The sequence below is a fragment of the Oncorhynchus clarkii genome, chromosome 22 (genome assembly GCF_045791955.1).
Source record: "Oncorhynchus clarkii lewisi isolate Uvic-CL-2024 chromosome 22, UVic_Ocla_1.0, whole genome shotgun sequence".
NCBI lineage: Eukaryota > Metazoa > Chordata > Actinopteri > Salmoniformes > Salmonidae > Oncorhynchus > Oncorhynchus clarkii.
The window spans coordinates 35,575,396-35,602,724 of record NC_092168.1 but is presented as its reverse complement, the minus strand read 5'-3'; the positions used below and the strand labels follow the sequence as shown (position 1 = coordinate 35,602,724).

General features: G+C 44.1%; 1 protein-coding gene across 1 annotated transcript in view; it reads left to right on the top strand.

The window, feature by feature from the left end:
- The window catches only part of LOC139380827 (low-density lipoprotein receptor-related protein 1B-like), a 485,305-nt gene that overhangs the window by 334,691 nt on the left and 123,285 nt on the right, over positions 1–27,329 (top strand). Inside the window, exons 35-41 of the mRNA XM_071123916.1 lie at positions 2,899–3,033; positions 3,310–3,439; positions 13,028–13,154; positions 13,304–13,455; positions 18,216–18,340; positions 18,623–18,997; positions 25,721–25,910. Of these exons, the coding sequence (XP_070980017.1) occupies positions 2,899–3,033; positions 3,310–3,439; positions 13,028–13,154; positions 13,304–13,455; positions 18,216–18,340; positions 18,623–18,997; positions 25,721–25,910 (1,234 nt within the window). The remainder of the gene's footprint in view (positions 1–2,898; positions 3,034–3,309; positions 3,440–13,027; positions 13,155–13,303; positions 13,456–18,215; positions 18,341–18,622; positions 18,998–25,720; positions 25,911–27,329) is intronic.

The following is a 27,329-nucleotide window of genomic DNA, read 5'->3' as shown; positions in this document are numbered from 1 at the left end:
TTCATATAATTCACCAGTCCAAAAAATATTGCTATCAGGTTGTAAATCACAACTGGCCTGGTATATTGTTTCCTGCCTCCATGAATTCGGGAATGCATTGTTTCCGTTTCAATGACTTAAAGTTTTGGACAAAAATTGACGAACATAACTAAGGCTGGGAATGTCAATACAATCAAACTAGCAAGGGCAATGATCATAAGTCAATCATAATGTGGCTAATAGGCTAGCGTATCGATTTATGTAGCTACCTATTTAGCTGCTGGGAGGATGTCATGTTATTGGAGGAGTGGGTGAGAGACAGACTTCTTCCCCTCATATAAGTTTTCAGTGTCTACAGCTAGAGATCCAGGTGTCATTTGGTTAGTTACCAATAAAAGTTAATTGCTTTGCTAGCTAGCTAGCTAAACTGAACTTGAATGACTGTTATCCACTTAACATATCTCTTGCATTCGTAAATTCTCTCTGGCGATCTACTCTGACTTCAGAGCACCCTCGTCTGAGTGTGCCAGAGCGCAGAATAACGGATTAATTTACAAACATGCAACACTTGCTGAATATGACAGGTGTCAGGTGTTTAGCTACTTACAGACATAAATGAGAGAACACCTCACTCTGATCATTTTACTCACCCTAGCAGAGCTCGTTAGGCTGTTCTAACGTTATCTAGAGCATTGAGACGGTAACTGTGCTGCCGGCAACAACTTAATTATGTTTTTTTGGGCTACGTTTACTAACACCGGTCATATTCCTAAATTCCTGTTATTCTGTGCTATTGCACACTCAGACAAGAGTACTCTGAAATCAGAGTAAATAGCCAGAGTGAATTTATAAATGCACCCAGTGTCAATAGTGCAGTGTGCGCTAAACGCTAGGAGAGTGAAACACTCTGAATTTACGAACAGACAATCTGACAATGCACTGAATTTATGAACTACCCACAGTCTTATACACTGAAGGCAATTTAAGAATGCACCCTTAGTTGTCAATCAAATGCATTTGCCATCGATCTAATGGGCTGGTATGCAAATTCCCATTCATTGGGGTGGCAGGTAGCCTAGTGGTTAGAGCATTGGACTAGTAACCGAAAGGTTGCAAAATCAAATCCCTGAGCTGACAAGGTAAAAATCTGTTGTTCTACCCCTGAACAAGGCAGTTAACCCACTGTTCCTAGGCTGTCATTGAAAATAATAATTTGTTCTTAACTGACTTGCCTAGATAAATAAAGCAAAAATTCAGTTGGGTCAAGCATGCATTGGCAGGTGAGAAGCATGAGCAGGCTACTGTTCCTCATTGTTTGTCAGTGCAATTTTGTCAGCCATCTAGCTGAAAAAGTTTGAGAGGGTTTATCTAATGTTAGCTCATCTCGCTCTGGCTAGCAATAGTTGTTGATGTGCATGACTGAGGGAGAGAGCCTACCTCTCATGGTTGTGTGACCAATAGGACTGTAAAGTTCCCAAATGTAAGTGGGCTCTCCATGGTATTTACATATTTGCAGAGATCCATTCGGGTGTATTTTGTGGCTTGTGGCGAATGCTTTCTAATAATCTAAAGTTGTGCTGTTGCTACTGCCTGTAATCACACAGTCCAGTTCAAAGTGAATGATGGCAAGCCTTTGTGGCAAATGTCTTATTTACATAAAGGCCTACTGTAGCTCTGATTGGCTATGGCACACCGGTCTGTGTAGACTAAGGTCTGTGTTTATTAGGTTTTATTTACTGCAGCGTCTGTTAATTGTCCAAACCCACTCTATTGCTCCAAACCCACTCTATTGCTCCAAACCCACTCTATTGCTTCAAACCCACTCTATTGCTCCAAAACAACACTATATTGCTCTAGAATTTTCACAAATGCCTTACTCTACGTCATTCCCAAACATTCTATTCATTTATGAAAATGTGAAACGACCATATCAAAGTGTGCTGTCAGTTCCACTTTAAGTAGTTTTTTGGGGTTTCTGCACTTTACTTTACTATTTATATTTTTGACAACTTTTGGTTTTAGTCCACTACATTTCTAAAAAAAAGTATGTACTTTTTACTCAATACATTTTCCCTGACACCCAGAAGTACACATCACATTTTGAATGCTTAGCAGGGCAGGAACATGGTCCAATTCAAACACTTATCAAGAGAATCATCCTTACTTCAAGATGGTGCCGACAGAGAGGGTTGCCTCACTCTAGTCCTTAAGAAACTATGCAGTAATTTTTTTTTAATGTATTATTTCTCACATTGTTAGCCCAGAAAACCTTAAGTGTTATTATATACAGCCGGGAAGAACTATTGGATATCAGAGCGACGTAAACTTACCAGCACTACAACCAGGAAGACGACTTTCCCGAAGCAGATCCTTTGTTCGAACCACCCAAGGCATTCGAACTGATTCAAGAGGCTGACACAAAACAACAACGCTGCAGAAGAGGTAGACGGAGTGGCCATTTGGTCAGACTTCGGAGGTGCACACACCACCCACGACTTCCGAGTATATTACTCGCTAATGTCCAGTCTCTAGATAACAAGGTAGATGAAATTAGGGCAAGGTTTGCTTTCCAGAGAGACATCCGGGATTATAACATACTCTGTTTCACGGAAACATGGCTCTCTGGGGACATGTTGTCGGGACAGCCACCAGGATTCTTTGTGCGTCGCGCCGACAGGAATTAACATCTCTCCGGGAAGAAGGGCGGGGGTGTATGTTTCATGATTAACGACTCATGGTGTAATTGTAACAACATCCAGGAACTCAAGTCCTTTTGTTCACCTGACCTAGAATTCCTCACAATCAAATGCAGTCCGTATTATCTCCCAAGATAATTATTGTTGGTTATTGTCACATCCTCCCTTAAGCTGACACCACGACAGCCCTCAAGGAACTCCACTATTTCCTGCCTATCCACAGGTAATGACACAGTGTACTGGACAGACATGGGTCTAAACACAATCTCCAGAGCCAAGAGGGATCAGACCTGGAGGGAGGACATCATTACTACGGGAATCAGCAGGGTAGAGGGCATCGCAGTGGACTGGATTGCTGGTCAGTATTGTCTTCTGTAAAATGTAAAAAAATGGGTTCTTACTATGTGGATAACCCCCCCAAGATTTTATCTCATGAGACTAACCTATATAAATAAAGGTATACATAAAAAATATTCAAATCAAATTGAAAGCCATTGGGATAAATGATGCAAGTCTACTGAACTGTGCTTTAAAATTACATGTTTGTGTTGTGATTATCTCCTTAGTTTCTGATGAGTAAGAGTAACAATGTTCTTTGTACTCTAATAACAGTATATTTGTCTTCCTCCCACAGGTAACATTTACTGGACAGACCATGGTTTCAACCTCATAGAGGTTGCTCGTCTTAGTGGTACCTACCGTTGTGTAGTCATCTCAGAGGGACTCGACCAACCTAGAGCCATCGCTGTTCATCCACAGAAAGGGTATGTCTGTTTGTTTGTCTGTGTGTCTGTGTGAGTACGTGCTTGAATGCATGTTTGTACGTGCGCTAGGGGCATCAATTGGGTATGCATACCATAGCTCAACACCAACAATTTAAAATAGGCTACTAAAATCATTCCAATCCCAATTAAAAGGCTAATGTAGTTTAGTGCTATTATGCTTCTGACTTTAAGACCTTGCGGACGCCTGGGAGCGGGAGGTAATGCTGTTTGTATGGCTGGTAGGCTTTATGGAAAGCAGAAATCTGTATATAATGACGAGATGCTTATGTCTCCGCCTTAACAATGGAAGTTGTTGTCCCAAAGGCGGGAAGGCAAATGATGGTTGGAAGTGCAGAATTGTCTAGAATGTCATTGTATGCTGTAAAGTTAAGATTTCGGAACAGATGGTGAGTGTTGTAACTGTGGACAGACGATTTTTACGTTCTAAGCAATTCAGCACTCGGCGGTCCCGTTCTGTGAGCTTGCGTGGCCTACCACTTTGCGGCTGAGCCGTTGTTACTACTAGAGGTTTCCAGTTCACAATAACAGTACTTATAGTTGACCTGGGAAGCTTTAGCAGGGCATACATTTGACAAACTGACTTGCTGGAAAGGTGGCATCTTAGGACTGCGCCACGTTGAAAGTCACTGAGCTCTTCAGTAAGGCCATTCTACTGCCAATGTTTGTCTATGGAGATTGCATGGCTGTGTGCTCAATTTTATACACCTGTCAGCAACTGGTGTGGCTGAAACAGCCAAAATCATGTACTTTTGTAAGTATATACATTACCAGTGAAAAGTTTGGACACACCTACTCATTCAAGGTTTTTTCTTTATTTTACTATTTTCTCCATTGTAGAATAATAGTGAAGACATCGAAACTATGAAATATGAAATGAAATAACACATTCCAAATAATATGGAATCATGTTGTAACCGACAAGATTCTTCAAAGTAGCCACCCTTTGCCTTGATGATAGCTTTGAACACTCTTGGCATTCTCTCAACCAGCTTCATGAGGAATGCTTTTCCAACAGTCTTAAAGGAGTTCCCACATATGCTGAGCACTTGGCTGCTTTTCCTTCAATCTGCAGTCCAACTCATCCCAAACCATCTCAAATGGGTTGAGGTCGGGTGATTGTGTAGGCCAGATCATCTGATGCATCACTCCATAACTCTCCTTCTGGGTCAAATAACCCCTACATTTTGAGTATGTATGCGGATGACTCAACACTCTACATGTTAGCTACCACAGTGACTGAAATGACTGCAACACTTAATGAGTGGGTGGAAAGGAATAAGTTAGTCTAAAATATTTCTGAAACTAAAAGCATTGTATTTGGGACAAATCATTCACTAAACCCTAAATCTCAACTAAATATTGTAATAAATAATCTGGAAATTGAGCAAGTTGAGGTGACTAAACTGCTTGGAGTAACCCTGGATTGTAAACTGTCATGGTCAAAACATATTGATACAACAGTTGTCATGTACTGTCATGTTGTGTCTTGTCTCTGTCCTTTCCCTTCACCCTGTCTCCCTCTGCTGGTCGTTGTTAGGTTACCTTTTCTCCCCCGCTTTCCCCCAGCTGTTCCTTGTCTCCTCTTGACTACCTCGTCACCCCTTCTCCCACCTGTTCCCCTTTTCCCTCTGATTAGTCCCCTATATCTCTCTCTGTTTTTGTTCCTGTCCTTGTCGGATTCTTGTTTGTTGTGTTTCATGCCTGAACCAGACTGTCGTCATGTTTGCTGTAACCTTGTCTTGTCCTGTCGGAATCTGCCGGTCCGTCTGAGCCTACCTATGTTTGGTAATTAAAGAAGCTCTGTTTAAGTTAATTCGCTTTTGGGTCCTCATTCACGCACCGTAACAGAAGAATCCGACCAAGAATGGACCCAGCGACTTCGGATCCTCTCCACTCAGCCGTCGGGATCCAGGGAGCGATGCTAGGCAGACACGAGCAGGAAGTGTCTGCTGCTCGACAGGCCGTTGAGACCCTGGCCACCCAAGTCTCCAACCTCACAGAACAGGTTCACCATCTCCGCCTCGATCCACCGGCCACTTCCAGGGCTTTCGAATCTCCGGAGCCCAGAATCAATAACCCGCCGTGTTACTCTGGGGAGCCCACTGAATGCCGCTCGTTCCTCACCCAGTGTGATATTGTGTTTTCTCTCCAGCCCAACACTTACTCCAGGAGCACTGCTCGTGTCGCCTACGTCATATCTCTCCTTATTGGACGGGCTCGTGAGTGGGGCACGGCAATCTGGGAGGCAAGGGCTGAGTGTACTAACCAGTATCAGGACTTTAAGGAGGAGATGATACGGGTTTTTGATCGATCTGTTTTTGGGGAGGAGGCTTCCAGGGCCCTGTCTTCCCTATGTCAAGGCAATCGATCCATAACAGACTACTCTATTGAGTTTCGCACTCTTGCTGTCTCCAGTGGCTGGAACGAGCCGGCCTTGCTCGCTCGTCTTCTGGAGGGTCTCCGCGCAGAGGTAAAGGATGAGATTCTCTCCCGGGAGGTTCCTTCCAGCGTGGATTCCTTGATTGAACTCGCTATTCGCATTGAGCGACGGGTTGATCTTCGTCACCGAGCTCGTGGAAAGGAGCTCGCGCTCTCCGTCGCTCCCCTCTCCGCATCACTACCATCTTCCTCTGCCGGCTCGGGTGCTGAGCCCATGCAGCTGGGAGGTATCCGCATCTCGACTAAGGAGAGGGAACGGAGAATCACCAACCGCCTCTGTCTCTATTGCGGTTCCGCTGGTCATTTTGTCACTTCATGTCCAGTAAAAGGCCAGAGCTCGTCAGTAAGCGGAGGGCTACTGGTGAGCGCTACTACTCCTGTCTCTCCTTCAAGATCCTGCACTACCTTGTCGGTCCATCTACGCTGGACCGGTTCGTCAGCTTCCTGCAGTGCCTTAATAGACTCTGGGGCGGAGGGCTGTTTTATGGACGAGAACTGGGCTCGGGAACATGACATTCCTCTCAGACAGTTAAAGGAGCCCACGGCCTTGTTCGCCCTGGATGGTAGTCCTCTCCCCAGGATTCAGCGTGAGACGCTACCTTTAACCCTCACTGTTTCTGGTAATCATAGTGAAACCATTTCTTTTTTAATTTTTCGTTCACCTTTTACACCTGTTGTTTTGGGCCATCCCTGGCTAGTTTGTCATAATCCTTCCATTAATTGGTCTAGTAATTCTATCCTCTCCTGGAACGTCTCTTGTCATGTGAAATGTTTAATGTCTGCTATCCCTCCTGTTTCCTCTGTCTCTTCTTCACAGGAGGAGCCTGGTGATTTGACAGGGGTGCCGGAGGAATATCACGATCTGCGCACGGTGTTCAGTCGGTCCAGGGCCACCTCTCTTCCTCCACACCGGTCGTATGATTGTAGTATTGATCTCCTTCCGGGAACCACCCCCCCCCGGGGTAGACTATACTCTCTGTCGGCTCCCGAACGTAAGGCTCTCGAAGATTATTTGTCTGTAGCTCTTGACGCCGGTACCATAGTCCCCTCCTCCTCTCCCGCCGGAGCGGGGGTTTTTTTTGTCAAGAAGAAGGACGGGTCTCTGCGCCCCTGCATAGATTATCGAGGGCTGAATGACATAACAGTGAAGAATCGTTATCCGCTTCCTCTTATGTCTTCAGCCTTCGAGATCCTGCAGGGAGCCAGGTTTTTCACTAAGTTGGACCTTCGTAACGCTTACCATCTCGTGCGCATCAGGGAGGGGGACGAGTGGAAGACGGCGTTTAACACTCCGTTAGGGCACTTTGAATACCGGGTCCTTCCTTTCGGCCTCGCTAACGCTCCAGCTGTCTTTCAGGCATTAGTCAATGATGTCCTGAGAGACATGCTGAACATCTTTGTTTTCGTTTACCTTGACGATATCCTGATTTTTTCACCGTCACTCCAGATTCATGTTCAGCACGTTCGACGTGTCCTCCAGCGCCTTTTAGAGAATTGTCTTTTTGTGAAGGCTGAGAAGTGCACTTTTCATGCCTCCTCCGTCACATTTCTCGGTTCTGTTATTTCCGCTGAAGGCATTAAGATGGATCCCGCTAAGGTCCAAGCTGTCATTGATTGGCCCGTCCCTAAGTCACGCGTCGAGCTGCAGCGCTTTCTCGGCTTCGCGAACTTCTATCGTCGTTTCATCCGTAATTTCGGTCAGGTGGCAGCTCCTCTCACAGCCCTTACTTCTGTCAAGACGTGCTTTAAGTGGTCCGTTTCCGCCCAGGGAGCTTTTGATCTCCTCAAGAATCGTTTTACATCCGCTCCTATCCTTGTTACACCTGACGTCTCTAGACAGTTCGTTGTCGAGGTTGACGCGTCAGAGGTGGGCGTGGGAGCCATTCTTTCTCAGCGCTCCCTCTCTGACGACAAGGTCCACCCATGCGCGTATTTTTCTCATCGCCTGTCGCCGTCGGAACGTAACTATGATGTGGGTAACCGCGAACTGCTCGCCATCCGGTTAGCCCTAGGCGAATGGCGACAGTGGTTGGAGGGGGCGACCGTTCCTTTTGTCGTTTGGACTGACCATAGGAACCTTGAGTACATCCGTTCTGCCAAACGACTTAATGCGCGTCAGGCGCGTTGGGCGCTGTTTTTCGCTCGTTTCGAGTTCGTGATTTCTTATCGTCCGGGCTCTAAGAACACCAAGCCTGATGCTTTGTCTCGTCTCTTCAGTTCTTCAGTAGCCTCCACTGACCCCGAGGGGATTCTCCCTGAGGGGCGTGTTGTCGGGTTGACTGTCTGGGGAATTGAGAGGCAGGTAAAACAAGCGCTCACTCACACTCCGTCGCCGCGCGCTTGTCCTAGGAACCTTCTTTTCGTTCCCGTTCCTACTCGTCTGGCCGTTCTTCAGTGGGCTCACTCTGCCAAGTTAGCCGGCCACCCTGGCGTTCGGGGTACGCTTGCTTCCATTCGCCAGCGTTTTTGGTGGCCCACCCGGGAGCATGACACGCGTCGTTTCGTGGCTGCTTGTTCGGTCTGCGCGCAGACTAAGTCCGGTAACTCTCCTCCTGCCGGCCGTCTCAGGCCGCTTCCTATTCCCTCTCGACCGTGGTCTCACATCGCCTTAGATTTTGTCACCGGACTGCCTTCGTCAGCGGGGAAGACTGTTATTCTTACGGTTGTCGATAGGTTCTCTAAGGCGGCTCATTTCATTCCCCTTGCTAAGCTTCCTTCTGCTAAAGAGACGGCACAAATCATCATCGAGAATGTTTTCAGAATTCATGGCCTTCCGTCAGACGTCGTTTCGGACAGAGGTCCGCAATTCACGTCTCAATTTTGGAGGGAGTTTTGCCGTTTGATTGGGGCTTCCGTCAGTCTCTCTTCCGGCTTTCACCCCCAGTCTAACGGTCAAGCAGAACGGGCCAATCAGACTATTGGTCGCATCTTACGCAGTCTTTCTTTTCGCAACCCTGCGTCTTGGTCAGAACAGCTCCCCTGGGCAGAATACGCCCACAACTCGCTTCCTTCGTCTGCGACCGGGCTATCTCCTTTTCAGAGTAGCCTCGGGTACCAGCCTCCGCTGTTCTCATCTCAGTTCGCCGAGTCCAGCGTCCCCTCCGCTCAGGCTTTTGTCCAACGTTGCGAGCGCACCTGGAAGAGGGTCAGGTCTGCACTTTGCCGTTATAGGACGCAGACTGTGAGGGCTGCTAATAAGCGTAGAACTAAGAGTCCTAGATATTGTCGCAGTCAGAGAGTTTGGCTCTCCACTCAGAACCTTCCCCTTAAGACGGCTTCTCGCAAGTTGACCCCGCGGTTCATTGGTCCGTTCCGTATTTCTCGGGTCATTAATCCTGTCGCAGTTCGACTTCTTCTTCCGCGATACCTTCGTCGCGTCCACCCGGTCTTCCATGTCTCCTGCATCAAGCCCGTCCTTCGTGCCCCCGCTCGTCTTGGCCCCCCCCCCCCCCCCCCCATCCTTGTCGAGGGCGCACCCATCTACAGGGTCCGTAGAATTTTGGACATGCGTCCTCGGGGCCGTGGTCACCAGTACCTCGTAGATTGGGAGGGGTACGGTCCTGAGGAGAGGAGTTGGGTTCCCTCTCGGGACGTGCTGGACCGTGCGCTGATCGAGGATTTCCTCCGTTGCCGCCAGGTTTCCTCCTCGAGTGCGCCAGGAGGCGCTCGGTGAGTGGGGGGGTACTGTCATGTACTGTCATGTTGTGTCTTGTCTCTGTCCTTTCCCTTCACCCTGTCTCCCTCTGCTGGTCGTTGTTAGGTTACCTTTTCTCCCCCGCTTTCCCCCAGCTGTTCCTTGTCTCCTCTTGACTACCTCGTCACCCCTTCTCCCACCTGTTCCCCTTTTCCCTCTGATTAGTCCCCTATATCTCTCTCTGTTTTTGTTCCTGTCCTTGTCGGATTCTTGTTTGTTGTGTTTCATGCCTGAACCAGACTGTCGTCATGTTTGCTGTAACCTTGTCTTGTCCTGTCGGAATCTGCCGGTCCGTCTGAGCCTACCTATGTTTGGTAATTAAAGAAGCTCTGTTTAAGTTAATTCGCTTTTGGGTCCTCATTCACGCACCGTAACAACAGTAGCTAAGATGGGGAGAAGTATGTCCATAATAAAGCGCTGCTCTACCTACCTTAACAGCGCTATCAACAAGACAGGTCCTGCAGGCCCTAGTTTTGTCGCACCTGGACTACTGTTCAGTCGTGTGGTCATGTGCCACAAAAAGGGACTTTGAAAAGTTGCAACTGGCTCAGAACAGGGCAGCACGGCTGGCCCTTGGATGTACACAGAGCACTAATATTAGTAATATGCATGTCAATCTCTCCTGGCTCAAAGTAGAAAGAAGAGAGATTGACTTCATCACTACTTGTATTTATGAGAGGTATTGTACATGTTGAGTGCATCGAGCTGTCTGTTTGAACTACTGGCCCACAGCTTGGACACCCATGCATACCCACAAGACATGCCTCAAGTGCTCTCTTCACAGTCCCCAAGTCCAGAACAGACTATGGGAGGCGCACAGTGCTACATAGAGCCATGACTACACGGAACTCTATTCCACATCAAGTAACTGAACCAAGCAGTAAAAGTTGATTTAATTCAAAAACAAATATAAAAATACACCTTATGGAAAAGCAGGGACTGTGAAGCAACAAAAACATAGGCACAGACACATGGATTACACACACACACACACGATAACATACGCACTATACACATGTACACATGGAATTTGTGCTGTAGATACAGTGGGAAGAACAAGTATTTGATACACTGCCGATTTTGCACGTTTTCCTACTTACAAAGCATGTAGAGGACTGTAATTTTTATCATAGGTACACTTCAACTGTGAGAGACGGAATCTAAAACAAAAATCCAGAAAAACACATTGTATGATTTCTAAGTAAATCATTTGCATTTTATTGCATGACATAAGTATTTGATCACCTACCAACCAGTAAGAATTCCGTCTATCACAGACCTGTTAGTTTTTCTTTAAAATGCCTCCTGTTCTCCACTCATTACCTGTATTAACTGCACCTGTTTGAACTTGTTACCTGTATAAAAGACACCTGTCCACACACTCAATCAAACAGACTCCAACCTCTCCACAATGGCCAAGAACAGAGAGCTGTTTCAGGAAATCAGGGATAAAATTGTAGACCTGCACAAGGCTGGGATGGGCTACAGGACAATAGGCAAGCAGCTTGGTGAGAAGGCAACAACTGTTGGCACAATTATTAGAAAATGGAAGAAGTTCAAGATGACGGTCAATCACCCTCGGTCTGGGGCTCCATGCAAGATCTCATGGGGCATCAATGATCATGAGGAAGGTGAGGGATCAGCCCAGAACTACACAACAGGACCTGGTCAATGACCTGCATATAGCTGGGACCACAGCCTCAAAGAAACCATTAGTAACACACTACACCGTCATGGATTAAAATCCTGCAGGGCACGCAAGGTCAAGCCTGCGCATGTCCAGGCCCGTCTGAAGTTTGCCAATGACCATCTGGATGATCCAGAGGAGAAATGGGAGAAGGTCATGTGGTCTGATGAGACAAAAATAGAGCTTTTTGCTCTAAACTCCACTCGCCGTGTTTGGAGGAAGAAGAAGGATGAGTACAACCCCAAGAACACCATCCCAACTGTGAAGCATGGAGGTGGAAACATCATTCTTTGGGGATGCTTTTCTGCAAAGGGGACAGGATGACTGCACCGTATTGAGGGGAGGATGGATGTGGCCATGTATCACGAGATCTTGGCCAACAACCTCCTTTCCTCGGTAAGAGCATTGCAGATGGGTTGTGGCTGGGTCTACCCGCATGACAACGACCCGAAACACACAGCCAGGGCAACTAAGGAGTGGCTCCGTAAGAAGCACCCCAAGGTCCTGGAGTGGCCTAGCCAGTCTCCAGACCTGAACCCAATAGAAAATCTTTGGAGGGAGCTGAAAGTTCGTATTGCCCAGCGACAGCCCTGAAACCCGAAGGATCTGGAGAAGGTCTGTATGGAGGAGTGGGCCAAAATCCCTGCTGCAGTGTGTGCAAACCTTGTCAAGTTCTACAGGAAATGTATGCTCTCTGTAATTGCAAACAAAGGTTTCTGTACCAAATATTAAGTTCTGTTTTTCTGATGTATCAAATACTTATGTAATGTAATCAAATGCAAATTAATTACATAAAAATCATACAATGTGATTTTCTGCATTTTTGTTTTAGATTTCGTCTCTCACAGTTGAAGAGTACCTATGATAAAAAATTACATGCTTTTCAAGTATGAAAACCTGCAAAATTGGCAGTGTCTCAAACACTTCTCCCCACTGTATGTGGTAGTGGTGGAGTAGGGGCCTGAGGGCACACCGTGTGTTGTGGAATCTGTGGATGTATTTTTAGGTTTTTAAAATTGTATAAACTGCATAATTTTATTTGACCCCAGGAATAGTATCTGCTACCTTGCTAATGGGGATCCATAATATATACAAATACAAAACCTTGTGAAGCTGGTTGAGAGAATGCCAAGAGTGTGCAAAGCTGTCATCAAGGCAAAGCGTGGCTTCTTGGAGAATTTGAAATATTAAATATGTTTTGATTGTTTAACACTTTTTTGGTTACTACATGATTCCATATGTGTTATTTAATAGTTTTGATGTCTTCACTGTTATTCTACATATAAAACATCTTGAATGAGTAGGTGTGTCCAAACTTTTGACTGGTACTGTATTTATTTATAAATAATAAAAATAAATCCTTGGAGGAAATCCCCCCCCCTACTCAGACCAGTAGAAACATGCTCAGACCAGTATAAACACGCTTAGATGTGCTCCTAGCTCCTGCAGGGATGTTTTTTGTCATGCCTGACCTATGTGAAGTTGTTTAGCAGTTGTAGGTGTTGTGTGCAGTCACAGTATGATTCGTTTCAGTTTGCTACTAAAGGTCCGAGATCGACTGTTGACACTGCGTGAAAGATCAGCTGGAGGCGCTTGACAGGCTCACATTTCAACCATTTTTGAAAACAGAGGGCTGTAACACCAAAGTATCCTCTCTATAAATAAACATAAACAAATAAACATAAATATGGGTTGTATTTACAATCTCTCTCTCCCCCTCCCTCTCTCCCCTCCCTCCCTCTGGTAGGTATCTGTTCTGGACAGAGTGGGGCCAGAGCCCCTGCATAGGGAGAGCCCGTCTAGATGGGTCTGATCAGGTCACCCTGGTCAACACTGGCATCGCCTGGCCCAATGGGATCTCCATAGACTATGAGGTACAGTACAGGGCTTCCTCCTGATCCATCTATGTCCTATTTGCTCTTATCCATCCACCCCATCCTAAAGCAGTTTTATAACAGCATCCTATCATCATATTTCTTTGTTTGGATAAAAATGTACCCAATGTACCCCCATAACTCTGCAGGAAAATAGATTATACTGGTGTGATGCCCGCACTGACAAGATAGAGAGGATCAACCTTGAGACGGGTGAGAGCAGGGAGATTGTACTGTCAGTGGCCAACGTAGACCTGTTCTCCGTGGCAGTGTTTGGAGCTTACATCTACTGGTCTGACAGGTAATTTATTATTTCCTTAAATGCACACAGAGTGGGCTGCAAAGTCTGATCCTCTAACCCTTAATCTGAGAGGTCTCAGTGGGGAGATCCTCAGGGGAGTATTTTTACATGATTAGGTGCACCATCTCTTTATGTAAATGTACTAGCATATCTCAATGTCATTATCAAGGGCAAGTCCCTTAAACCTTTTGTCAAACCAGTTATCTTGAGGTATTTCATGCTTGCTTGATTATTTTCCTTATGATAAAGTGCCATTGTTAAAATAAATTATGCCAGCTTTTCTATTTTCTGTCATTTAGAAAAGTTTAACGTTTTAATGTCACATGCACAAGTACAGTGACATGACTTTCTTGCAAACTCAAAACCCAACAATGCAATAATCAAAAACAATGTAAATAAGAACACAATAAGTAAGTAAGCATACTATATGCATGGTCAGTTCCAATACTATTTACAATTTGCAGTAATACTGGAGTGATGGAGGTAGATATATATAAGGGTAAGGTGAGTAGGCAAAAGGATATAAGATAAACAGAGTAGCAGCAGCTTGTATGTGAGTGGGTTTGATTGTGTGTCAAGTCTGTATAAATTAATGTGCATATTTTTATTTATTTAACCAGGTAGGACAGTTGAGAACAAGTTCTCATTTACAACTGCGACCTGGTCAAGTGTCAAGGTATGCGTGAAGGGCTGTAGGAAGTCAGGTGCAGGAGAGCAGATATTTGGTAGCAAACTGGAGCATTTTATTTGGAGGACCAAAAGCACATGGCACAAAAGAACACGAAATACAAATACGGGTTGAACATAACTCAGCGCAACAAGCCTAACGTGCGCAAAGACATGGGGGAAACAGAGGGTTAAATACACAACACATAATGAGCTAAATGAGAACCAGGTGTGTGGGAAAAGGAGACAAAACAAATGGAACATTTAAAATGGATCGGCAGTGGCTAGAAGACCGTCGACCGCCGAACACCGCCCGAACAAGGAGAGGCATCGACTTCGGCAGAAGTTGTGACACCAAGATAAAGCAAAGCAGCGCAACACAAACAACAACACAGAGTTTCACATGGAATAAACAAACATACAGTCAATAATAAAATAGAAAATCTATATACAGTGTGTGCAAATGAGGTAGGATAAGGGAGATAAGGCAATAAATAGGGCCTAATGACGAAATAATTACAATATAGCAATTAAACACTGGAGTGATAGATGTGCAGAAGATGAGTGTGCAATTAGAGATACTGGGGTGCAAAGGAGAAAAATAAATAACAGTATGGGGATGAGGTAGTTGGATGGGCTATTTACAGATGGGCTATGTACAGAGTGATCTGTGAGCTGCTCTGACAGCTGGTGCTTAAAGTTAGATATGATATTAGGTGTGTGTATGTGTCGTCAGTATAAATCAAATCAAATCAAATGTATTTATATAGCCCTTCGTACATCAGCTGATATCTCAAAGTGCTGTACAGAAACCCAGCCTAAAACCCCAAACAGCAAGCAATGCAGGTGTAGAAGTACGGTGGCTAGGAAAAACTCCCTAGAAAGGCCAAAACCTAGGAAGAAACCTAGAGAGGAACCAGGCTATGTGGGGTGGCCAGTCCTCTTCTGGCTGTGCCGGGTGGAGATTATAACAGAACATGGCCAAGATGTTTAAATGTTCATAAATGACCAGCATGGTCCAATAATAATAAGGCAGAACAGTTGAAACTGGAGCAGCAGCACGGCCAGGTGGACTGGGCACAGCAAGGAGTCATCATGTCAGGTAGTCCTGAGGCAGGGTCCTAGGGCTCAGGTTCTACGAGAGAGAGAAAGAAAGAGAGAAAGAGAGAATTAGAGAGAGCACACTTAAATTCACACAGGACACCGAATAGGACAGAAGAAGTACTCCAGATATAACAAACTGACCCTAGCCCCCCGACACATAAACTAATGCAGCATAAATACTGGAGGCTGAGACAGAAGGGGTCAGGAGACACTGTGGCCCCATCCGAGGCCCCCCCTGGACAGGGCCAAACAGGAAGGATATAACCCCACCCACTTTGCCAAAGCACAGCCCCCACACCACTAGAGGGATATCTTCAACCACCAACTTACCATTCTGAGACAAGGCCGAGTATAGCCCACAAAGATCTCCGCCACGGCACAACCCAAGGGGGGGGCGCCAACCCAGACAGGAAGATCACATCAGTGACTCAACCCAATCAAGTGACACACCCCTCCCAGGGACGGTATGAAAGAGCCCCAGTAAGCCAGTGACTCAGCCCCTGTAATAGGGTTAGAGGCAGAGAATCCCAGTGGAAAGAGGGGAACCGGCCAGGCAGAGACAGCAAGGGCGGTTCGTTGCTCCAGAGCCTTTCCATTCACCTTCCCACTCCTGGGCCAGACTACACTCAATCATATGACCCACTGAAGAGATGAGTCTTCAGTAAAGACTTAAAGGTTGAGACAGTGTTTGCGTCTCTCACATGGGTAGGCAGACCATTCCATAAAAATGGAGCTCTATAGGAGAAAGCCCTGCCTCCAGCTATTTGCTTAGAAATTCTAGGGACAATTAGGAGGCCTGCGTCTTGTGACCGTAGCATACGTGTAGGTATGTACGGCAGGACCAAATCAGAGAGATAGGTAGGAGCAAGCCCATGTAATGCTTTGTAGGTTAGCAGTAAAACCTTGAAATCAGCCCTTGCCTTGACAGGAAGCCAGTGTAGGGAGGCTAGCACTGGAGTAATATGATCAAATTTTTAAATGTATAAATGAATGCATATTATATGTGTGTGTATGTGTGTGCATAGAGACAGTGCAAAAATAAAAGGTAAGTAAAGATACAATGTTAACTCAAGCTTTCCTACCACACTGCCTGATGAAGATGTCCTGGATGGCAGGGAGCTCGCCCCCAGTGATATACTTGGCTGTCCCCACCACCCTCTATAGCGCCATGCGATCGAGGGCGGTGCTATTGCTATACCAGGAAGCGCTGCAGCCAGTAAAAATGCTCTCATTGGTGAAGCTGTAGAACCTTTTGAGAATTTGAGGGCCCATGACAAACTGTTTCAACCTCCTGAGGGGATTGATTTGGACACAGAGGAACTTGAAGCTCTCGTGCCCCCCCCCCCACCCGTTTTCTGTAGTCCAACTCCTTAGTATTACTGACGTTGAGGGAGAGGTGGTTGACAGCAGTGTGGAGAGCAATTGAGATTGCGTCCTCTATGGATTTATTGAGGCGGTCTGCAAATTGGAGTGGGTCTAGGGTGTCTGGGATGGTGGAATTAATATTTGCCATAACCAGCCTCTCAAAGCACTTCATGATTATAGAAGTGAGCGTTACAGGGCGGTAGTCATTGTGGCATGAAGCCACAATGGGCACAGGAATGATGGTGGTCACCTTACAGACTGAGACAAGGAGAGGTTGAAAATTACTGTGAATATTCCTGCCAGCTGTTCTGCGCATGCTCTGAGAACGCGCTCTGGAATACTCTCAGGTTCCCTGTGGCCTTTCGGGTGTTGACCTGATCAAAGCCCTTTCTCACATCAGCCTTGGAGAGCAAGATCACCCAATCCTCTGGGTCGGTGACGGCCCTCACACCCGGCACGATGTTGTTGTTGTCAAAGCGTGGATAAAATGCATTGAGTTCGTCTGGTAGAGAGGCATCGGTGGGCAGATCACGGTTGTGTCTTTCTTTGTAATCCGTCATGGACTGTAGCCCCTGCCACATGCGGCGGGCATCAGATCCTGTGTAGTATGATTCCACCTTATTCCTATATTGTTATTTTTCTCATTCATGACTCTGCGGAGGTCATAGCGAGACTTCTTGTACTTATTCCTGTCCTCAGGGTTGTCTACCATGGCTCTGTGCGTGGTAGTCCTGTCCTTTAGTTTAGTTCCAACCTCTGTGTTAATTCAGGGCTTTTAATTGGGGGAACCAGCGAATCCTCACCGTGAGGACAACGTCGCCGATACATTTTCTAATGAAGCTGGTGACAGAGGTGGTTAGCTTGTCAATGTTAGTGGTGTCGTCTCAAAACACATTCCAATCAGCGCTAGCAAAGCAGTCCTATATCATAATTTCGGATTCTGGTGACCATTTCTCAAATGGAGCGAGTCACAGCTACTTCCTATTTGAGTTTCTGCTTGTAAACAGGAAGCAGGAGTGTGGAGTCATGAAATGATTTGCAGAGGGAGGGCCTTGTATGCTTGGTTGTGGGTAGAATAACAGTGGTCTAGGACTTTATTACCCCTAATGGCATTAGAGACGGGTTGATGGAAGTTGGGCACCACGTGTCTTAGTGACCCAGAATTAAAATGGCAGGCAACCAGAAAGGCAGCCTCTAGATGTTAGTTTTCTTGCTTGTTTATGTCCTTGTAAAGTTTAAGTGGCAGCTTGTTATTTTTCTTGTCCTGATGCGGAATGTATACAACAGTCATGATAACTGCTGAAAATTCCTCTGGAGGTAGAAGGGTTGGCATTTGACCTTCAGGTATTCTAAGATGGGTGAACAGTTGGTAGACACTTCCAACGCGCTGGAGTTAGGACACCAATTAGTCTTGATGTAGATGCAAACCCTTCCCCCCCTCGATTTCCCTGACTCCACTGTCCTGTCCCCCCGGTGAATGGAGAATCCATCGAGTCGGATAGCAATGGGGGGCATCTTGTCCGAGAGCCAAAAATAAAAGTACTTTTAAGAAACAAATAAAAATAAAAATAAAAAATGTGTGTCATTGATGACTTTTCAAAATGTCTCTCTCTTTCTGTCCTCAGAGCTCACTCCAATGGTTCCATCCGACGAGGCTTCAAGAGTGACGGCAGCGAGGCAGTGACCATGAGGAGTGGTCTGGGGGTCAACCTGAAGGATGTGACAGTATTTAATAGAGGGCGGGAGAAAGGTTGAGGTTTCAACTTAATTCTCCTTATTGATTTTCACCCATAATCAGTAGCAATGTTAAATGCATTGTTCAAAATTAACTGGGAGCCATCTAGTACAAGGGAAAGATAAACCGTAGCTATAGGCAGTGCATGTACAATACAAAAGTGACGTTATATCACACCAGCACTTCTAGTTCTGGCACTACACTAAACAATTAACTTCATAACCATTAAATTAATGAGGGTAAAGTCATCTTAATTAGAATATGCCTTGAACACAGTGTTTGTGTCTGCCAACCCAGGTACCAACCCATGTGCCAGGAGCAATGGGGGCTGTCAGCAGCTCTGCTTCCACCTGGGCAGTGGGCGTAGGACATGTTCCTGTGCCCATGGCCACCTGGCTGAGGATGGCTTTGCCTGCGAGCGATATGAAGGCTATCTGCTTTACTCTGAGAGGACCATACTGAAGAGCGTCCACCTCTCAGACGAGAGCGACCTCAACTCGCCCGTCCAGCCCTTCGAGAGGCCCACCTACTTCAAAAACATCATAGCACTGACCTTTGATTACCGCCAGAAAACCGCAGGAGGGACCAATCGCATCTTCTTCAGCGACATCCATTTTGGGAATATCCAGGTGATTAATGACGACTGGACAGGACGATCAATCATAGCCAAAAGTAAGTGCTGCTTTACTTTTTATGTTTTGATGATTTTGAGTTTGTTTATTTACAAGTGCCTGCAAGTGCCTGCATATTGACGTTTATGCCTGACAGAATATATTGTTCATGTTTTATTATTTTACTAATATTTTACTTTCTAGTACATCCATTCATTTATTTTCCTCTAAATCTTGATCCCGTTGTAATGCTGGGTGCTAAGTCAATGAAATAACCTACGATGTGAAATGAGGGTCTGCAGCCAGCCTCTCCTGCCTCTTAGCAGCCATTTGTGAAAAGCTATTTGTGGAGAATATAGTGGCTGGGTCCTAGGATGTGTGGCTTTGATGCATAATACTACATAAAGTATAGAGATGTAGGATCTTAATTTGATCACCCTGTTGCAAAATAACTTTCCTGCAATTCAAAACATTTAAAACTTTTAGTGTATTTGAGCTTTAAAATGCTTCTGAAGTTTGTAATATCCACTTAGAAATGTCGGACACGATTTTCCCTTGTAAAGAATTTATCAATCCCTACAAAAATGTCCGTGAGTTACAATCCACATAATAATTCACATGTCCTGTTGCTGCAGGATTATTTTCCTGCTGCAGCAAACTGGCTCAAATTAAGGTCCTACATATGTAGAGCATTGTAATGGTCACCTCTATTTTTCTTGCACTAAATGGGAACAATTTAACTGTCAAATAAGATGCTTAAGATTGGGGATTTTTTTCAGCTCTTACTATTGATGCAGAAAATTACCCAGCTCTCATTTTCACCACATTTTGACCAAAACAGAAATAAGTGGCCTGAGAGTGATACAGTATATTCACCACTCTGGACAGCAAGCAGCATTTGCAGCATTCGCAACAGGATTAGCTAGCAATGGGTATCAGTATTGCAAGGAACAGCGTCTGCATAAAATAAGCTTAAGTATTTAGGGATTAAGGAAGTTTATAGGACACATGGGTGCTTGTGAAATTGACATCTAACAAAGATAAATTCAAAATATCTCTATTTGGCTTGAATTTAATAAATACATATAGAATGTGAAACACATAACAAATGGACCTTTTATAGCCTGCTAGTCAGTCAGTCATTCTAGATGGCAGGAGGAGAGCCAGCAGAGCCGTTGCGTCTGTTCTTCCTGTCAGTCTTTGCTAGATAAGCTGAGTGGAGGCAGATGAGCAGGGAAAGCCTCTGTTCTACACTGTTAGCATCTTTTGCCTCTTTCTGAAGTCTCCTCTGAGCTCATGTCACTCACTCACCCCTCACACTCTGGAAGAACAGCATCACCAGTCACACTCTGGGAGAACAGCAGGAGTCCACTGATCCATATCCTCATGTTCTACTGTTGGCAAAATTGACAGAGACAGATGGGATGACTGGAAATATACTGTTTTGTTCTTTTGGCTTTGACCAAGAGGAGCAATTATCATTTTGAAAAGAAGCACTGACATATAAAGAGAAAAAGCTATGTGGCTGGCAAATGTCAAGTTGGTGTATGTGTTTGATATCCTTCTTTGCACCTCTTTGTGTAATTGGTAGACCTCAATCCATGCCTAGCCTGTTCACGTGCAGAGTTGGAGTGATTTATTTAGCACTGAAACATCCATTGCCTTTACTTTAGCTTAGCTTGTTATAGGGTTGTCCTTGAGTAAAGAAAATCTTGGTTGACCGAAAGTCGTCTCTTCTTTCAACCAAACGATTGGTCTACATTTTAAAATGTGTATTTTTTCATATATAGATACACCATATGTGCTTGAATAAAATCAACTAAAAATGCATTGAGCTTGTCTGATGCTTTAAGGGCACTGTTAGATCAAATCAGACACAAATGACTCAATACGGAGACAGAGATCAAGATAACCAAAAGAAAAGAAATGTAACCTGTCCCGAGCATCCTCCTCCACTCTTACTGGATTTCGCAGATTCTACCGTTACACTCCTGAAGTTACCTGTAATAGGCTACACGTGGAGTCTGCAACCTTTCTCACGTGGAATGCAAATTTATCTTACCATTTCTAACGATTTGCGTGCCAGTTCTGGTTTCCAGTTATGATTTGCACATTGTCGTGGAACAGTTTCATTTAAAATCATTGTCATGTGGTTAATCAAAATTCTATCCAAATCTCAATAAAAATGATACAAACTTCTATTGCCATTGCCAACCATGTAAAAAATTGTCTATAAAGCCAACAAATAAACATTGCAGCCTGTAGGTAGAAAATATCCTGATAAAAATATCTTAAAAGTCACATTTTCTACGCATGGCCTGTCTGCAATGAACTTGAAACATTGTATCAACTATTAACTTGGACCCGAAGCTCAAGCTAGCAAACTTGCAACATTGTCTAAAATATTCTGGGCCCTCAGAGTTTCCCAAGTCAATGTGCTTGGGACAGACACAGCTGTAGGCTATTTGTGCAAGCGATAAGAAGTAATCAGATAGGCCCTATTTTATAAAGTTTCCACTGGATCAGAGCATTACATTTTTCCCTTTCACGCTGAGTGGCTGTCGAAGGGGGGAGAGCTGGATATATTTTCTTTAATACATTGAGAAACTTCTGTCATTCTCATTGGATGTAAAAAACAGACTTTGATTGCTTGCTGTTTGAGGTGAAGGAAACATTACTTTGAGAATCTCAACAGAATCTCAACAGCTCATTAGTGGTGGTTAAGCAAATCCAAAAAACTATCAGATCACCAAATGGGCATATTTATATGCGTTTGCGTACAGGCCAGATAGCCTATAGGCCTGCTTCAATGCGTAATCAGGTGCATATCCTTACTCAACATTGACAGTAGCGCTCCAAACAAAAGACATTGACTAAATTGACAAAACTCATAAATGGAATAAATAAACCAAAACTTGTTTCTCACAAGTGTTGCATAGGTTGTGCGCTCTTCAAACAGCGTGTCCACTCTGACAATGAGAACGGTAAAAGACTGGAATAATAATATATTAAATGCATGAACAGAAATTACTGTTACCAAACATTATTAAGTATAGGAATTAACGGTAAGTGTACTACTGGTAAAATATGTAATGGGGAATTGATAGACACTAACAATCAAACGCAAACAATTCACACAATGAAGTTACGAAGCAATGAATGTGCACAAATTGGTGGGAAAGTGCACATTCTGGAGAGAGACATGCATTGTGCAGCCCCACTCCCCTTCTTCTTGCACTGTGCCATCCCAGCAGCCTCTGCAATGGATTAATCTCGGCCTCCACAATGGATTAGTTCACTGAGATGGGCGCAAATAAGACAGGTGTCTTGTGTACCATAATATATATATATATATATATATATATATATATATATATATATATATATATTTGCCACTTCTCGACTACAAAAAATCTTGGTCGACCAACAGCCTATCGACCAAACAATCGACCAGTTGACTAATTACGGTCAGCCCTAGCTTGTTAACTCACTGTTCATAGTTGGTTGGATTCAGGACTCTTGTTAATCGACTAAACAATGTTATCAGAATCAGACTGTCCACCCTCTACTTTTCCATATACCCTCTTCATTACACTCCTCTCCTTCCCTCTCCTCTCCCTTTCCTCTACCCTCTTCTCTACCCTCCTCTACCCTCCACTCCTCTCATTCACCCCCTTATCTCCTTCCTCTCCACAAAGTTCTACTGCGTACCCTGTCATTGAAGAAGGGTGAAGATGTTAATCATCCATATTTCCCTAATGAAGCTCCACGTCCCCCATTAATTACTCCCTGGCCTCTCCAACGATTTCCGGCAAACCAAGCTGTCAGACGCCTTTTTATTGCGAACAATTAATTAGCAATTGGGCTGACTCAGATAGTGCCTTAAGTATTCTGTATGTATGGTTTATGGCTTATAGAAAGCACCGGATTCAGTCCGTATCTCCAGAATTGACGACCTGTTCACCATTAAGATCAATTAAGCACTCACTCCACAGCAGATTGTAGAGTATACTGTATGTCCCATTGAGTTGGAGTTCTAGGATATAATTCAGGTGGTAAGGTTTCATCCAAGATCTTCACTAATGGTTCAGTGAATATGTTAGGTATCTTTGTGCAACGCAAGGACAGAAATATCTGTGTTTTCCCTACTAGGACAAGCATGTTGTTTATGTTTGTCCTAATCTTGTCCACCAGCCGGCTGTCTCTGTCGAACCGTCTGGTTTCATAGCGCCTCAGAAAGAGACTTGAATGGAGGTTGTGACCATAGCGGACAAAACAACCGCTGATTTTTATTGGATGATCTCTCAGTTCATCACCATCCAGCGCAACCTTAGAACCCCCTGTTGCACAGTGTCAACACGCTCTATATGCCATAGCAATTGAGCCTGGTGGGGCAAGGTTATGGTTGTGGTTGTACTAGTACTCTGATGCAACCCTATTTTCATGCCAAGCAGCGGTTTGACATGTCTATTTGGTCACTATTGAATGCCATGTACTTATCCCTGCTCACTAAGTTAACAGTAGAAACTACAATGAATGAGAGACCTGGAATATGTAAGCTTATATGTAAGCTTAATTTTTTTCAGTGACCTCTATTACCAATCGATATATGAACAACAACGGTTTGCAGCAGAGACTACCCTGTGCTGTATATGCTTACATTGGTATTCATGGATTTTTAGTTTACTTCATATTTTCCTGGAATTAGGTTTGTTTGGACTTGTCAACTGTGTGAGTGCCATCAGAAATATTATGGGTTGATTAATGTCTTGTATATTCCATTGAAGTATTTAGAATGAGCTGGTGGATGGATTTGTTAGTACACAACGTGCAGAGGTTATATCCTGTGTGCGGCAGTTACAATGAATTCAACCTTGTGGCTGTAATTCCCTGCACCACAAATGAAAGAAGCATGGTGGTGTGCATGTTAACATATCGGAGCGGTTTCCCAGACACAGATTAAGCCTAGTTGTAGAATAAAAATAGTTTTCGATGGAGGTTCTCCATTGAGTTTGTTTTTTTACTCCAAGACTAGGCTTAATCTGTGTCTGGGAAACCGTCCCTTCATGTCTGGACTAGGACTATTGCAGTGACCATATAACCTCCACACCGGCTCTCATGAGTCGTGACCGCAGTACTAAGCTCCTCTTATGCACTCTGGACATGTGTTGGTAGTACCCAACTCACTAACGACCACCAGGTCGCTAATGGCCTGGTACTCAGGGCTCCATTGTCCCTCTAACCACTCTGACATCAATGGAAATGCATTCGAAAATCACATCAAACACTTATCATCAAAACAGTATCATGCTTTTAAAACTCACCTCAATGTGATTTATCAATTTGAAGAAAGAAGTTCAACAACAGGTTGAAACTGAGTGGAAAACATGGTCCTTATGCCTAACATAATGAAATGGACTGCGCTTTCTAAGGTGATGATTAATTCAAAACACCCATACACATATTAGACCTTATGCATACAGGCCTATATATGAACCTGAGCCCGCTTTACAGAGTTAGCCTACAATTATAGTCCATTTTGTATTTGATTTTAGTAATAGGGATTTTTTAAAATATTTTCATAATTAATAGGCTGACACATTACCTTTAGAATATCTCACCACTGTGAGTTTCCACCTCTTCCTCTCTCTGATCCATTCCTTTCTCAAGCATGCAGAGCGAGGGGCTGTCAACAGTTTCTTTAAATATGTTTGGTTGTGAAAACATGCTGCTATCGATGTTCCCGAACAGATTTCACTTGGTTTCCCAAATGAAGCACTGGGTTGGAAAGCCCATGGCATATAGAGTTTGTGCAGAATATCACCTGTTGTGCAGTGAGAGGCTGCATGCTCCTCAAACAGTGGCTGATGCATGGAGTGAAATAACTGGAATAGCCTACCTGGCATGGTGGAAAAACAAACCGGAGGGAGGCTATTTGAGTGCATAAGGATGACATGTGTTTTTCCCCCTGCCTGTAATTGATAATGGGGCCATTCTAAATTGAAACCAATTTGGCATATTAGTAAAGAAACTATGAAATTTAAAATAGTCTGATGGATGATATGATAACATGATCACTTGATGATGTGCATTCTGTGGCAGGGAACAGAGTGTAAGCTTTATTTTTCTACTTTCTCAAATCATAAGTAGCCAATAGTCGCGTCATGCAGCCCATATATGTTTCGATTTATAAGACATTCTAAGGTTTGTGTCATTCACACCTAAAGTGAATGACACAAATGATCACTTTTACGCTCAACATAGACACTTCATATGCGTATTTGCTCCAGAATGGGAAAAATATCATTTATATTTTATTCAGCTAAGTTCAATTATATTTTTCGGACTATAAAATCATAAAATATCAAATAAAGTAATGGCACGGGACTTGTAAGCATATTTTGCATATTTTGTCTATTAAATGAAAAAGCCTACAGCCGATGGCATGGTGAATAGCCAGATAACATACAGTAGGACAACTCATATTGTGTTCTTCTGAAATATTTATTTTATTTATTTTTTACCTTTATTTAACCAGGCAAGTCAGTTAAGAACAAATTCTTATTTTCAATGACGGCCTGGGAACAGTGGGTTAACTGCCTGTTCAGGGGCAGAACGACAGATTTGTACCTTGTCAGCTCGGGGGTTTGAACTCGCAACCTTCCGGTTACTAGTCCAACGCTCTAACCACTAGGCTACCCTGCCGCCCCTTACATTTCCTTCATATAAAAATGTTTCTTTAGAACTGCCTAAAATAAACAATGGATTGTCTGTGTACCCCCAGATGTGGGTTCAGTGGAGGGGTTGGCGTACCACCGTGCCTGGGACACTCTGTACTGGACCAGCTCTACCACCTCCAGCATCACCAGACACAGTGTGGACCAGAGCCGGCCCGGGACCTTCAGCAGACAGGCTGTGGTCACACTCTCTGAAGACGACCATCCCCATGTCCTCGCCCTGGACGAGTGCCAAAAGTATGTAGTTCTAGTTCTACTAAGTCTCCCAATAGCCTGGTCCCAGGTGTGTTTGTGTTGTCTTGCCAACTGCCATGTTCATTGTCACAACATGGGAGTTGGCAAGACATCACAAACACATCTGTAACCCGGCTAGTCTCTTGTTTTATTGATGTCAGAATTTGTGTGGACCACAAATGTAGTTCATTAGTTACTACTTCAGATGCAGTATGTAATTCTGTGCTTGAAGCTATGTTTGTACAGTATATGCTCAACAGATATATAACATACATACATTTTGGTAGCATTAAAACACAAGACATGCCTCCTTGGACAAAGTGAATTGTCTTGCTGTCTAAAGACAATTTTGCCTAACAAATGTCACCTCTTGAACGGATCTCAGTGGGTTTAATTTTGTTAGAGCAATCAGTAGAATGTTATATGAGAGATATGCGTCCAGTTCTGTAGAGAAGATTGGATCCCTACGGTGTAGTGAAGGCGAGACATTTAATTGGTTTGACACACTCACATTTGAAGAAATACTGCCTGCAGTGCTTTCACAATAACAAACTAATGTTCCTGTTATATCCTACAGTAATTATCAAACTACAGTAATTATGCATGCCAAGGAGGTTTTCACAGAACACTGAGCCAGAGTTCACAAACAAATTTGACCTAAGTGGGTATGCATGCAGTATGCAATTTGGCATTTTCACTACAGAACGCTGCTAATTTAAATGTAACCTAATATGATAAATTAGCACTCTCTGACATAGTATTCTAACTAGCCCCTATGAATTCTCAAGACTTCCAATGCTGTAAACATTGTCTTCTATAGGGAGGGTCCACCATAACCATATATAGGCCTATCTCTATTTTGCTCAACTTCAAAAGTATACATTGTTAATCTTTGATCAGTACAATACAATACCTGGCAGTTTGATGAGGATATAATCCCTCTACTTTTTCTTCTAAGAAGTGAATATGTAGCTGCTGTACACTGTAATACAATTCACATGTTCCTTTAATTTTGCAGAACCTACTTCCTCAGATACAATCCCACACGATCATAATTTTCCGTATTCTTAGTAGTCCCCTCAAAGAAATATGAATACCAATTCCATGCAGCATTCATTGATGCTAATCTGGTTTTTATTAAATGGAAAGTGAGTATCAAAAATGAAACTGCAGCACCAACCTTATTAGAGATGGGAGCTGCAGTAGCTCCTGCAAGGCGACACTAACAAAGCCGACAGAGACAACATGAGGAGCAGATGACAGGTCATGCAGGCCATCGTGAGCTATGGGATCACGACCAGATAGAGCCATAGGCAATTTAAAACAGCTGCCTATGAATAATTCTCACAGCTATTAGTGTTTATTTTCCCCTACAAAGAAAGCCAAGGAGCTTGACAAGTTTCAATTGCAGTCCTATTAAAG